General features: G+C 27.8%; 1 protein-coding gene and 1 long non-coding RNA gene across 4 annotated transcripts in view; both read left to right on the top strand.

The window, feature by feature from the left end:
• Positions 1 to 13868, top strand: part of LOC145333471 (eukaryotic translation initiation factor 4 gamma 3-like) — a 47769-nt gene that overhangs the window by 24812 nt on the left and 9089 nt on the right. For all 3 annotated transcript variants that reach the window (XM_080178624.1, XM_080178623.1, XM_080178626.1), the window contains 5 exons: positions 330 to 439; positions 10476 to 10569; positions 11022 to 11090; positions 13202 to 13303; positions 13603 to 13743. In XM_080178624.1, coding sequence (XP_080034750.1) covers positions 330 to 439; positions 10476 to 10569; positions 11022 to 11090; positions 13202 to 13303; positions 13603 to 13743 — 516 coding nt within the window. The remainder of the gene's footprint in view (positions 1 to 329; positions 440 to 10475; positions 10570 to 11021; positions 11091 to 13201; positions 13304 to 13602; positions 13744 to 13868) is intronic.
• Positions 7049 to 8866, top strand: LOC145334536 (uncharacterized). The gene is made up of 3 exons (XR_013884854.1): positions 7049 to 7231; positions 8394 to 8513; positions 8744 to 8866. It is a non-coding gene; the product is annotated as an uncharacterized LOC145334536 (long non-coding RNA).

The following is a 13868-nucleotide window of genomic DNA, read 5'->3' as shown; positions in this document are numbered from 1 at the left end:
GTCAAAATGTGCTGTTGTTTTTTTCTGCATCTTGTATTACAAAATCATTTGGACACTAAACAGATTTTAATGAACAGACACGCAAAATACCTTATATAGATGGACAGACATTCTGCTACAGCCCATAAAGTATTTAACGTCGTCTGAGGGAAGATGAGGGGGGGGGGGCTGTTGTTTATAGGGTTAACCTCCTCCAAGATAGTTATAAACCTTCCCTGTAATCAATTGATGCATCAGCAGTTAGCGAGATCTTTCGCTACACACACACAGACAGACCTCTTTTTACTTTTATATGAGGATGATAAACATTATTATTTAACTTAATTAAGGATGTTGATATGGAATTGAAGAAGAAATCTGAAGATGCCTCCCTATCCGAGGCAGAAAGGAAGATGGCAAGGGAAGAATTTGAAACACAAGAAAGAAAAGCAAGAAAAAGGTAAAAATTCCCAGGGAGGGAGGTGACATTGGGATGTATTGTACATTACACATTATTCGTTATCATGATAAAAAAAAAACATTGGTTGAAATGAAAAGTATTGATTAATAAAAATCAAAGTGCCCAAACTTGATAAGAAAACAAATCAGAGAATGTATTTTTAAAACTATGGGCACTAATAGTCCAAGGGGGGGAGGGGAAGTTTTGAAACATTTGCGTAAACATGGCACCTAGGCTTTATCTTTGGACTGAGAGGATAGATTATTATTGATAAAATCATTCTTATATGATGAATTTCACGAAGTTTTAAGATTTTTTGGATAGGCCTCCAGGTGGTCTCTGTACAGGTAAAAATGAAAAAAAAAAATTTTAAGTTACAAATCAACTTATAAAACAAAATATGCATCTTTTTTCTTCTAATATGTGAATAATATTTAAAAAGATGCATATTTTGTTTTATAAGTTGACCTGTAACTTCAAAAAAAAAAAAAAATTTTCATTTTTACCTGTACAGAGACCACCTGGAGGCCTGGAGCTCCGGAACCTGGAGGCCTATCCAAAAAATCTTAAAACTTCGTGAAATTTGTGACACTTTTCTGATAAAAAAGTAAAATTTAAATAAATTCAAGCAATGAAATTGTAGAAAAATTGTTTTAATTTGGACAAAATATATAATTTTATGACGTCAATCTAAAATTTAAACCACACTTGTCAAATGTGATTTAGGATTATTAATTTTTGTATTTGATGAGTTGGATTGTTACTGTTGAATGTGAACATTGAAAATATAACTAAGAGAAAGATAGAATTTTGTTATCATTTATTAGCGATTTATTACAGATTGGCAACCCCATCGGTCAAGAATCAAGGAAAATTTTTTTTTGGACTTGGAAAATTTTTTTTTTTTTTTTTTCAAAATTTTTTTTTAGTCGGATAAATGGTAACTTTTAATTAAAGTAAATCTAAGTTATAATTTCAAATAAAGATAAATGTGAAAAGATATTTAATTGTTTGTGAATAAAATCTAATTCCCTTTTTTTTTAAAGATAATTTTGTCTGATAAGGACAAAAAGATAGTACAAATGAAGTTTGTCTACTAAAAATAGAGGCAAAAAGATAAAATTTAGTTGCTGTAAATAGTATAAAAAAGATAATTTTGTCTGATAAGGACAAAAAGATAGTACAAATAAAGTTTGTCTACTAAAAATAGAGGCAACAAAGATAATTTTATGCTACACTACGTTCTAAGGTTGGTAATAAACATTTTTGAAATAGTTATCATTAAATTTGATGTAAAAAAGAAAACTTTTGATCAGTCAATAAATCAAAATAATAATTTTTATGTTTATGAAGCAAATTTCTCATTTAAAATTAGGGAAAATTTGAAAATTTTATACCATGCAGTTAAAAGATTAATTCAAGATAGATATAATCTACTAAGAATAGATAATATAGCTATAGGAGATAGAAATACAGCTGAGAATCTTAATAATAATTCATTATATGATAGAGAGGAGGTAGATCAAGAAATAGCAGGTCCCTTTACCTTTAGTCATTTTGGAATAAACAGAACTTTAGACAGGTTTCCTGAGTTTAGAAGATATTTAGGAGGAACGATAATAGTTGGAAATAGTCAAATTGATAATATCTATCATTCTGATTCGGAATAAAGTTTTAAAAATATACGTCATAAAAATATAAAAATATTGAAATTTTCAAAAAAAAATTGTTGTATAAAAGTGTAAATATTTCAATACAAGTGTGTACACCGGACATACACTGGAATTATATGTCTTTTATTATATGATATTAAAAAGTTGGGAAGTTGGAAAATTTTTAATTACCTAACATTTTAAAAATTGTTAAGAAAAATAAAATTATAGTTTTGTATATTGGACACAAAAGAAAAGTCCAAATTATAAAACTAAATATAAAGATAATTAAAAAAGATAAAATAAAAGTTTTGTATATTGAACACAAAAGAATAGTTCAATTTATAAAACTAATAAAATTAATTTAAAAGATATATAACTTGGATAAAAATATTTTAGTAAAATAAAAATTTACTAAGATTATTGTTAAAGTGATTAAATGATAAAATTTTGCTTAAATATTTTCGGTTTATGGAAATTAAAAATTCTATGTACTGAAATTAGAGGACAACATTGGATTGAAAAAATTCGAAGCTGTCAAATTAGTCTTGGTTCTATAAATATTATAAGAATTAGGTTCAAACAAACATTGTAAATTTCTTTTTTAGGTTAATGATAATTTTAAAAGATAACTGTACCTGATTAATCTGGAAAATCATCAAAAATACATTGTTCCTGTTCAGATTTCATCAAATCTGGAAAATTGGTAAAGATAATTTTAAAAGATAACTCTACTTGTTAATCTGGAAAATTGGTAAAGATAATTTTAAAAGATAACTCTACCTGATTAATCTGGAAAATTGGTAAAGATAATTTTAAAAGATAACTCTACCTGATTAATCTCATCAAAAATACATTGTTCCTGTTCAGATTTCATCAAATCTGGAAAATTGGTAAAGATAATTTTAAAAGATAACTCTACTTGTTAATCTGGAAAATTGGTAAAGATAATTTTAAAAGATAACTCTACTTGTTAATCTGGAAAATTGGTAAAGATAATTTTAAAAGATAACTCTACCTGATTAATCTGGAAAATTGGTAAAGATAATTTTAAAAGATAACTCTACCTGATTAATCTGGAAAATCATCAAAAATACATTGTTCCTGTTCAGATTTCATCAAAATCTGAAGTAAAGATATTCTCTGCCAAGAAAATTGTTCCTGATTTATATAATTTGGTAAGATAAAAATAAAAAGATATTAATTAAAATAAAAACTTCCAACGGTAACCAAATTTTATTTTATAATACACCGTATAAAAAAACTTTTTCTTAAAAATAAAGATAACAAGATAAAAGATGTCGGACACAGAACAACAAAATGATCCTTATTTTGCTGGTGCCAGAAGAAGAAAGTTTAGTAATTGGATTCTGAAAAATAAGGAAAAATATTTAGAAAGGCTACAAAGATATAAAGATAACTTGGAAAATTTAAATGGAGAAGATTACAAGGGTGTACGCAAAAACCAAGCAGATTTCAATAAAGAGACAATGGATTTATTGCGTAATAGAGATGCAGAAAGTTATATGACAAACGATGACTTTACAGAGTTTGATGATGATATTTCACTTGGAAATCTAAGGGATGAAAGGGATAGAGAAATGAACTTTGAAAGAGGTAATTTTAATCAACATAAAGATAATTCTAATCAATTTAATTTTGATAGAGAAAATCTTAACACAAATGACTCTGAAAATAATCAATATCAAAATCAGTGGGGTGATTATAGAGGTTTTAATTATAAACAAGAACAAAGATATCCAAGAAATGAAAGATATTTTGAAAGAAATGAGAGAAACTTTGAGCGAAATTCTAGACAATACAGAAAAGATAATTTTCAAGAAAATAGAGACTCTTATTTAAACAAAAAGCATATGGATGATTTGCAAAAGAAAATTGATAATTTAAATATGGAGATAAAATATTTAAAACGAAAACCAGCTAGAGGTGAAAAATTTGAAGCTAAAACAGTATATAGATCTTCTGAGAACAGGGACACTAGCCCTGCGGGACTCTCGCTGACCCATGCAGCAGAGGCGGTAGAATTATTAGAGGAATATTTAGTATCAAATCAAGCAGAAAAACGAAAAATGAAAGAAAATGTTATTAAACAATTATCAAAAATTGGTAAGATACAAACACTAGAAAATAAATTTAATTCATCAAAGTTTTACAATTGTGAAGATTTCACACCTAGATTTATAGATACAAGTTTAAGATATTACAATGTTGAAAAAGTTAGTGATAAATTAAAAATTATAAAAAATCAACTCCTCTCACTGAAAAATGTAGGATTGATCGATTATATCGACCAATTCTGTGAATTTGATTTCAATGGATTTTCCCAGTATGAATTCAATGCGGTCTTCCACAATTCTCTCCCAAGAGATACTAAAGATAGAATTGAATGCAAAAATATAAACCCAGCAAAATTGACTAGCAAAGATTATTTGAACATTGTCAGTGACATTGTTAACAATGGAAGAATAGCTAATCATAACATTGATTATATGCTTGAAACATTTAAAACATCCAAGAGAAACATAGAAGATATTTATGATGAGTATAGAAGAAAAATAAATAATTTGCCTCCTAATATTATGTCTGCTAGTGAAAAAGAAAGAAGGATACATTCACAAATGATGAAATATCTACCAACTCAACTATTATCTATTTTGAGAATAGAAGAAGCTAAATTAGGTAGAAATCTTAATAGTGAAACACTCCATGATTTTATATTGCTTAATAGAGACCAAATAAATAAATATCTCAGATTTGTTCATAATAAAACCCTATAATGAAGAAACATGTTCTTGTTTACAAATAATAAGATAAATTTCCATAATAATATTGAAGATAATTTTGAGAAATTAAAAAGTCTGTGTTTACTGGCCTAACATTGGTTGGAAAAATGATAAAAAATAATGAAATCTTCAAAATGATAATTTCTATGATAAACAAAGAATAATGGTACTATTTATTGATATTTTTACTGGCCTAACATTGGTTGGAAAAATGATAAAAAATAATGAAAGCTTCAAAATGATAATTTCTTTGATAAACAAAGAATAATGGTACTATTTATTGATATTTTTACTGGCCTAACATTGGTTGGAAAAATGATAAGAAATAATGAAATCTTCAAAATGATAATTTCTATGATAAACAAAGAATAATGGTACTATTTATTGATATTTTTGAAAAATCAATGTATATTTAAAAAGAAAAATTAGGAAATTGAATATACTATATAATCAGGTGTTGATACTTAAAAATGATAGCCATAAAACCGTAAAAAAAGACACCTGTAAAATAGACCTAATCACACTAATTAAGGGTAATTAAATAAAAAGTGTACACTAGTTAATAAAATGTTTAATAAAAACACTTGAAAATGTATATGATTCATAGAAATTTGAAAAGTTTTGAGGTCATAAAAAAAATAAAATGATAAAATAAACACTCAAAAAGGTATATGATTCATAAAAATTTAAAAAGTTTTGAGGTCATATAAAAATGAAATGATTAAATAAACTTTCATAAACATAAAAATGATTAAATAAACAAAAATTGTATTTTAAATGTGTAAAGTAACTTATTATAGATTTGAAATAGGAGACATGAAATAATTGCTGATCATTAAAAAATCTAACCTAATGATAGTTTAAATTAAAATGTAAATGTATATTTTCAAAATGTATACAACAACAATCATTTGTTAATTAAAGAAAGATAATCGTTAACTTTTAAAAAGATTAGAGAAGATAAAATTTTAGATATTTACTTCTGTGAGTAAAAAATATTAGTTAAAAAGGAAAAAACCATAGTGTGTTTTATTGGAAAATTTTTATTAAGATAAAAAAAATTTTAAATATTCACTTATGTGAAGAAAAATGTTAGTGGAAATGAGAAAAATTATCCATGAGAAACATTAAGATAGTTTTAATATAAAACATGTTTAAAAAATGGAGTGTCCTATACACTATGAATAAAAACGGTCAGGTAAAAATAAAGTGGGGTCTCCAATTTAAGAAAAGGACACTTTTTTAGTAAAATTAAAAAGCAAAATGATTTACTTTGAATTAAAATAAAAATAAAAGTTGAAAAAAAAGATATAAAGATAAAGATAAAGGGTCAAACATTACACACACAACACCACAACCCCCCCCCCCCCCCCCCCCCAACATACTGAAAAAATTAAAGATGGAGGGAAAAAAGATAAAGTGTCAGAGTTATAAACACCAAATAAACAAAACCACACCACCCCCCCCCCCCCCCCCCCCCCCCGGAATTATACATTGTAACAGGGGTGACATATTAAAATGATTATTTAAGAAAACATTAAATAAAAGAATGTCCTTTTATAAACTACCTTTTTAAAGGGACACTTACAAAGAAAAATTTATAAGATAAAAAATATAAAAATGAAAGACTTGTAAATTATTCTTCATAAAAGATAATGTGGTTTATGAAATATGATAAAAGATAACTTGGGTTATTAAATTATAAAAATGAAAGACTTGTAAAAGATAATGTGGTTTATGAAATATGATAAAGATAACTTAGGTTATAAAAAATTGTTGAAATAAAGTTAAAAATAAAGTTAGAAAGTCAAAAGAAAAAAGAGACTGTCCTTTTATAAATTATGCTTTAAAAAAAGGGACACTCGGTCTGTTAATATATCAAATTGAAATAAATATTGTTGAGAAATTATTAAATAAATTATTAATCAAAAATAACAAAAGAAATATAAAAAATCTGTTTTAAATAGAAATAATAAACAAGGAAAAAAACTTTAGAAAAACAAACATAAGACGGTTCTTTTAAATAAAACATCTTTTTAAACAAACATAAGACTGTTCTTTTAAATAAAACATCTTTTTAGAACTGGACAAAAAACTGTCAAACTAAAGTAAAGCAGCTGGTATGACATTAGTTAGTTAGAAATACTCTTATATGAAACAAATCTCAAGTTAAAATAATTAATGATCTCAGTTATAGTAAACAAGAATTCTTGGTTTTAATTTATTTAAAATAAGAAATAAATTAAAATTATAATACAGTTAATGATATATGTGAAATTTCAGAAGAAAATGGAGCAAGCAAGAGATAGAGAAAGAGACAGGAATAAAGATATGAGGTAAAAATTATTACCTAATTTCTTCTTGAGCAGACGGGTTTTTGTCAGTGGCACGCTTCTTACAGAATAAAATATAAAAGTCTATGGGCTAGTGAATAGAGAATTGAGTAAAATCTATTAGAACACTATAATAAAGATATCCCTCAATTGAACAAAGTATAGTTAAACGTTCAGAAATATCATTATTAAACCATAGCAAAAATTCTTTGAATTAATTAATTTACGGTAACCATTAATTCGAAGCTTTTTAGAATTATGAATTATATGTTAAAAGTAATTCTAAAAAGATTACCCTTATGAGGTAAAGGGTAATAATACTTTTAAAATGAAAGTAAAAATGGTAAATTCATTTTAAAAGGGGTAATTTTGTATGGGATTCATATGAAGTCACCAGTAAAACCATTATTATGGAGTAACAGACAAGCAAGTAGCGAAGAAATTGCGTGCACAGAGTTGTAATCAGGGTTCCATCCTTAAAAGAAAATTTTTCTTCAAATATAAATTTCACACATTATATCAAATATATTCTTACGCTTATGATACTTAAAATTCTCATTTTTAGTGATATTGGAAACTAAATGCTCAAAGATAATATTAAATACTCAAATTTCCTGTGATTATTAAATACTCGTCAAATCCTTTTACTCATAAATTGTCAGATAATTAATGCCATACCATAGTTTAATGTTTTTTCTACGATAATTTTAAGGTTTAAACCTTAAATCCTCCATATATCATCCATATCTTAAGGTTTAAACCTCAAAAAGATACTTATCATATGCTATTAAAGATATATTTAAGGTTTCAAATTTAATGAAACTTTAAAATGGTAAATTTGTGAAATATTTAAGGTTTCAACTTATGAAATTTTATAAAACGATAATATTTAAAGAAATATTTGAAGAAAAATTTAAAAAGATAATTTAAACAAAAAGATAAAATGGTTAAAGAAAATTTTAAAAGATAAATAAAATTTAAGATAGAAAATGCCTAAAGAAAATTTTAAAACAATACAGCATTATTGGTAAAAATGTTTATGAAATAAAAGAAATAAAACCAATAATAAACTAAGGTAAATTTGAGAAAGATAATTAATTTAAAGATGTATAGAATTAAATAACAGTTGAAAAAATTCATTAAAGTAAAATTCTGTTACTTTTAGGGTGTCCAAGGATATGTCAACGGATCCTGATAAAAACAAAATGGCGCTGAACGGCTCATTCAGTAGAAATTTAAATGCTTGTGCCACGGTAAACACAGACATAAGTTTGTTAAACTGAAGGTAAATGGTATTACTACAACTCATTTTAGAAAATATCTATAAAAATTATTAAAAAGATATTACTTTTCTTGGAATATTTATGATAGACTATACAAAGTTATTGAAAGTTTAAAAGATAATTAAAATAAATTTATCAAGAAAAATAAAAAATTAGAGATTAAAATGATAGATTCTAGTAGATGTATATAGATCACTGGAAACGGTAAAACTAATGATTAAATATATTACAGAAAATTGGGTTGAAACTGGTATCAACAAAAACCTGAAATCAAGAAACTCAAACTAAACAGGATAAAGGAATAGTCAAGTGATTTCTATGTTTAATCTCTTATTGTAAATGTTCTAATGTAAAAGTTGTGGTTTTATTTCCTTTTTAAAAAAATAGAAAATTTTATTATTTAAAGAAATTTTTACAATTATGTTGAAGTCTCCTCGGAAAGTTTCAGTTAAAATTTTATTAAAAGTAAAAAGTAAACATGAAATTTTTTTGTTGAAAAGTAAAATTACAGAAGAAATTTTTTTCCTTTTAATCATTTGAATATTATGAATAGCAAATTAAAAATGTTTTTTGTCTTTTGATAGCAATTTAGAACTTTAGAAAATTCTTTTTAATAGCGTTTGGAAATATTATTAAATGCAAATTAAAGGGAAATCACTTATGTTACCTGACCAATGATGAGTCAACAACGTCGATCCGGGTGCGAGTTCGACCAATGGGAGCAGAAAAATCCATTAATCTGCTGAGGCACCATGAAATATCCATTCATCCCTGGAAATAAAGAGAAATAAACACAATCAAACTGGAACCATCAGGAGCTGATGAAGTATAGAACACCATAACAACAGATGCCACCAGGAGTGCCTACAAAAACAAGAACATCTTCATAATTAAAAGCTGAATCCCTGAATAATATTGTAATTATAATTTTTCCAAATATGTCTAAATATTACTATTCTAAGTTCTGAATGAAAGCTGTAATTCGTTTTTTTTTATTCTTTTTTCTTTGAAAAAATAAGCAAAACTACAGTATGTTTTTAAATCTTTATTTTTAAGTAAAACAATTAAAAAGTGCAATTTTTTATATATATTCAAATATTCAATTTTGTTCAGAAAAATTAAAATTTTTTTATCAAACAGTCCAATTGAAATTTTGTTTTCCCTAATTAGATGAATTTTTAAGCTTTGTGGGGGCAGACTGTGACACTTTTCTGATAAAAAAGTAAAATTTAAATAAATTCAAGCAATGAAATTGTAGAAAAATTGTTTTAATTTGGACAAAATATATAATTTTATGACGTCAATCTAAAATTTAAACCACACTTGTCAAATGTGATTTAGGATTATTAATTTTTGTATTTGATGAGTTGGATTGTTACTGTTGAATGTGAACATTGAAAATATAACTAAGAGAAAGATAGAATTTTGTTATCATTTATTAGCGATTTATTACAAATTCATCATATAAGAATGATTTTATCACTAATAACCTATCCTCTCAGTCCAAAGATAAAGCCTAGGTGCCAGGTTTACGCAAATGTGTCAAAACTTCCCTCCCTCCCCCCCCCCCTTATTTGTTAATTAATACTATAGTCTATTGTTTAATCCCTTTAGATCAATGAAAAAACGAAAATAATTAGAATACTTATTATAAAGAATTCAGATGTAACCATAGGAATTTATTTTATGATAAGACAATGGAAGATAAATTGGTGTACATCCCCAATGATGTCACACAAAAATACCTCTTCTTTAGATTACAATTTGTGGTTTAAACTTTTAAACTCTCAACTTAATGAGACAACCAATCAAAGTTGAATAAAATTCCCAAAAGTTGTTAAGAAGAAGAAAACGTTATCATGTAACTTTTGGGACTAGTATACAGTGTGTATCTTTTTATTGTCCATTGTACTATCCCTTAGATTCCCTGCTTAAACTTGATTGCTAATTTTTGTATTTCCTAGGTCTCTGGGTAACATCAGATTTATCGGAGAGCTGTATAACCTGCAGCTGCTGACTCTCAACATTATGCACGACTGTGTCAACAAGCTCATTTCTGTAAGTTTTATTTCAGTTTAGCTTCGAAACAGATTAATATCCGCTGGATTAGATCCGGTTCTCAGCCATACTGAAAAAATCTTGTATAGCATCGTATTGCAGACAATTTTCCACGAATATTAGAATTAGCTTGGTAGCCCAAACCTTGGCCCCCCCTGGTCTAACCAAACTGGTTTTAATGTTATTTTTTATTTTAATATCCCTGGAAAGCTGTCTATAATACGATATATAACTTTAACACCATTTTCTATACCTTTATCTGTCAAAGTAGTAGGATTTTTGTGTATTTGTCTGAATATTCTGATCAGCTTTTAAGTTTTACAGAAAAAAAATGTGGTTTGTTTATCACTTTACGGAAAGACCGTAATCTTTTTTATTCAAAAAAGTACGCAGTTTCATAACAACGCATTTTGGTTTCATGAGTTGACTAATACTTGTTTATTTATGTATAGAAAACAGACGAGGAATCACTGGAGTGCCTTTGCAAACTCATCACCACTGTGGGATCACAATTTGATAAGGTATGTCACAGGGATTTTACAGGGATATGATGATGGAGGATAAAGGGGGGGGTTTTTAATGCAACCATCTCGTAATCAGTGAGCAAATGACACTTAAAATTCGAATTTCGATCTGAACTTTTGAATGAGTAATCCTTGGTAGGTCTATTTTCCCTAAATCGAACAAAAAGTTGGAAAAGTAACGGCTAGCGGCTCAGCCGTTCAGCCGTTTTTTGCCTATTTTCAGGGTAAATCTATCATCAATTACGTAGGAATCGACTTTTTAAAACATATTTTTGGTTTAATTCATGTTAAATGATAGCAATAACCAATTTTAAAACTTCTAGTACCAACAGCTACCGTCTAGAACCGTTTGATAGCGTTTTGGAGTAGAAAAGAGTATTATGTTGAGAGAGGTTTCGTGACTAATTTGCAGTATAAATATCGAAAAAATGGCAAAATAGCTGAGCCGCCAGCCGTTAGCCGTTACTTTTCCAACTTTTTGTTCGATTTAGGGAAAATAGACCTACCAAGGATTACTCATGCAAAATTATTGATGGAAATTCGAATTCTAAGTGCCATTTGCTCACTGATTACGAGATGGTTGCATTAACCCCCCCCCCCCCCCCCCCCTTAATGTAAAGTTTGTACAACAGCCAAGATTTTTGGACTAAAAATTATATTGAAAATAAATTTCTGTCGTTCAATGCAGTAATTGGATGTCTATATTTTAAAGTAGTATTATATTATATAGTGTGTTTTTTATGAGAACTTTTTGAATGCAATTTTACCCCACTTATAGTAATCAGAATTTAATGATAAATGGCTTATTTTCTTCGTTTTTTTAAGGCAATTAATAAAATAACAAAAAAAATATTTCAGTTTTTATTTAAAAAGTACAGTAGAAATTTAAAATTTAAAACTTAGGTGTCATCATCCAAACATAGTTTTAGTGCATTTTTCCTAAGCTCAAATCTCTTACCTTTTGCAAGATTGGCTGCAAGGCCATATCTCAACCAGGAAGGAATTATTGGCCCCCCAAATTCGACTACTGAATATCCAATTTTTTTTCTTGCAAAGGGTAGAAGATTTGAGTATAAGAAAAATGCGAAAAAAAAACATTTTTAGATATTGACACCTGAGTTTGAATTTTAGAATTTTACTGTACTTTTCAAATTAAATAGGTATTTTTAAATGTTCTATTAATTGTCTTAAAAAACGAAGAAAATAAGCCATTAATCATTAAATTCTTATAACTATAAGTGGGGTAAAAGGGGGACGTAACTGAAGCTTTTTTGATGCTGGGGGGGGGGGGGGGGTTCTCTGGAACCACAAGATGAACCGTGTAATTTTATTACTAAAGCTTTTATGGGTATGAACATTTTATGGTTTCTGAGAAACCATTCGACTAATAGAGATGATTTCTTAAACTTAAGCCTTTATGGTTATAAACTAGCTTTTGGTATAGAAGTCACCCCCCTGCCGCCAACCCCTAGCCCTCCGGAAATAAAAAAAAAATATAAAAATGAACCTAACCTTTATTTTCTCAGAAACCATACAACCAATAGAGATGATTTCTTAAACTTAAGCTTTTTTGCTTATAAACTAACTTATAGTTTAGAAGTCACCCCCCTGCCTCCACCCCCCCCCCCCCCCAGCATCAAAAAAGCTTCAGTTACGTCCCCCTTGTTTCCAAAAAAGTTCTCATTTAAATAACATGGTAAATGTTAACGTATCGACATGAAATTTTGCCTTTTTTCCTTCAGATTTTTTTCTTTTAGCTTGAAATTTAATAAAAGAGGGGGGGGGGGTTAATGCAACAATCTCGTAATCAATGATTAAATGGCACTTAGAATTCGAATTTCGATCTGAAATTTTGCAAGAATAATCCTTGGTAGGTCTATTTTCCCTAAATGGAACAAAAAGTTCGAAAAGTATCGGCTGACGGCTCAGCCGTTTTGCCTTTTTTTTGCTATCTTAAGAGCAAATTAGTCAAGAAACCTATCTCGATTCTCCACATAATAATTTTTGTCACTCAAAAACCTTCTCAAACGGTTCGAACCGGTAGCTGTTGGTACTAGAAATTTAACCCTTTCCCCTCTATTGATTTATTATAATGTTCTTATTAATAGGAGACGAACGTAGTGCTAACAAACCGGAAGGATGGTAACATCAGCAAGATAAATATGGAGAAGAAGTATCCCGCTGTTAAACCCATACAATTTTATTTTGATGTAAGTATTTTTAATCTTTCTGCCAATCAATCAAATAAATAGTTACTTTTATTTAATCTTAGGGTTTCACATTAATGAATTAATACACATCCCCAATTATGATAAACCAAATAACCCCTGTTGTAGATAAAAATTATTAGTAGAAAAGTTTGTACACTGCTAGTTTGAAACCAACCAATCAAAATTAGATAAAAGCACCCAAATATTTTGTTCCAACGAATAAGATATCGTGCTTTAGCCATTCCTTACTAGTTTATTTTAATTTAGATAAATTCTCAATATGTTTATTTTTTTGTCAGAGAATGCACGAAATAATTGAGAAGCGAGCCACAACCTCTCGTGTCCGTTTCCTGATGCAAGATGTTATTGACCTAAAGAAGGCCTCCTGGAAAAAGCGAAGAGAAGAGGCGGGACCCAAGAAAATTGACCAAATCCACGAGGTATGTTCTTTTTGTTATTAAACTGTTCTGTAAATGTAGTAAAACAAGGATGACACCACCCATAAAAGCGAAGCTTAACAACGAGGTTAGACAAACTAACATAGACAATGCATTAATTATTTAGA

Source organism: Acartia tonsa, chromosome 12, assembly GCF_053477335.1.
Source record: "Acartia tonsa isolate MP-2025a chromosome 12, ASM5347733v1, whole genome shotgun sequence".
Classification (NCBI taxonomy): Eukaryota; Metazoa; Arthropoda; class Copepoda; order Calanoida; family Acartiidae; genus Acartia; species Acartia tonsa.
The sequence above is the reverse complement of the archived record's forward strand: the minus strand, read 5'-3'. Positions and strand labels throughout refer to the sequence as shown.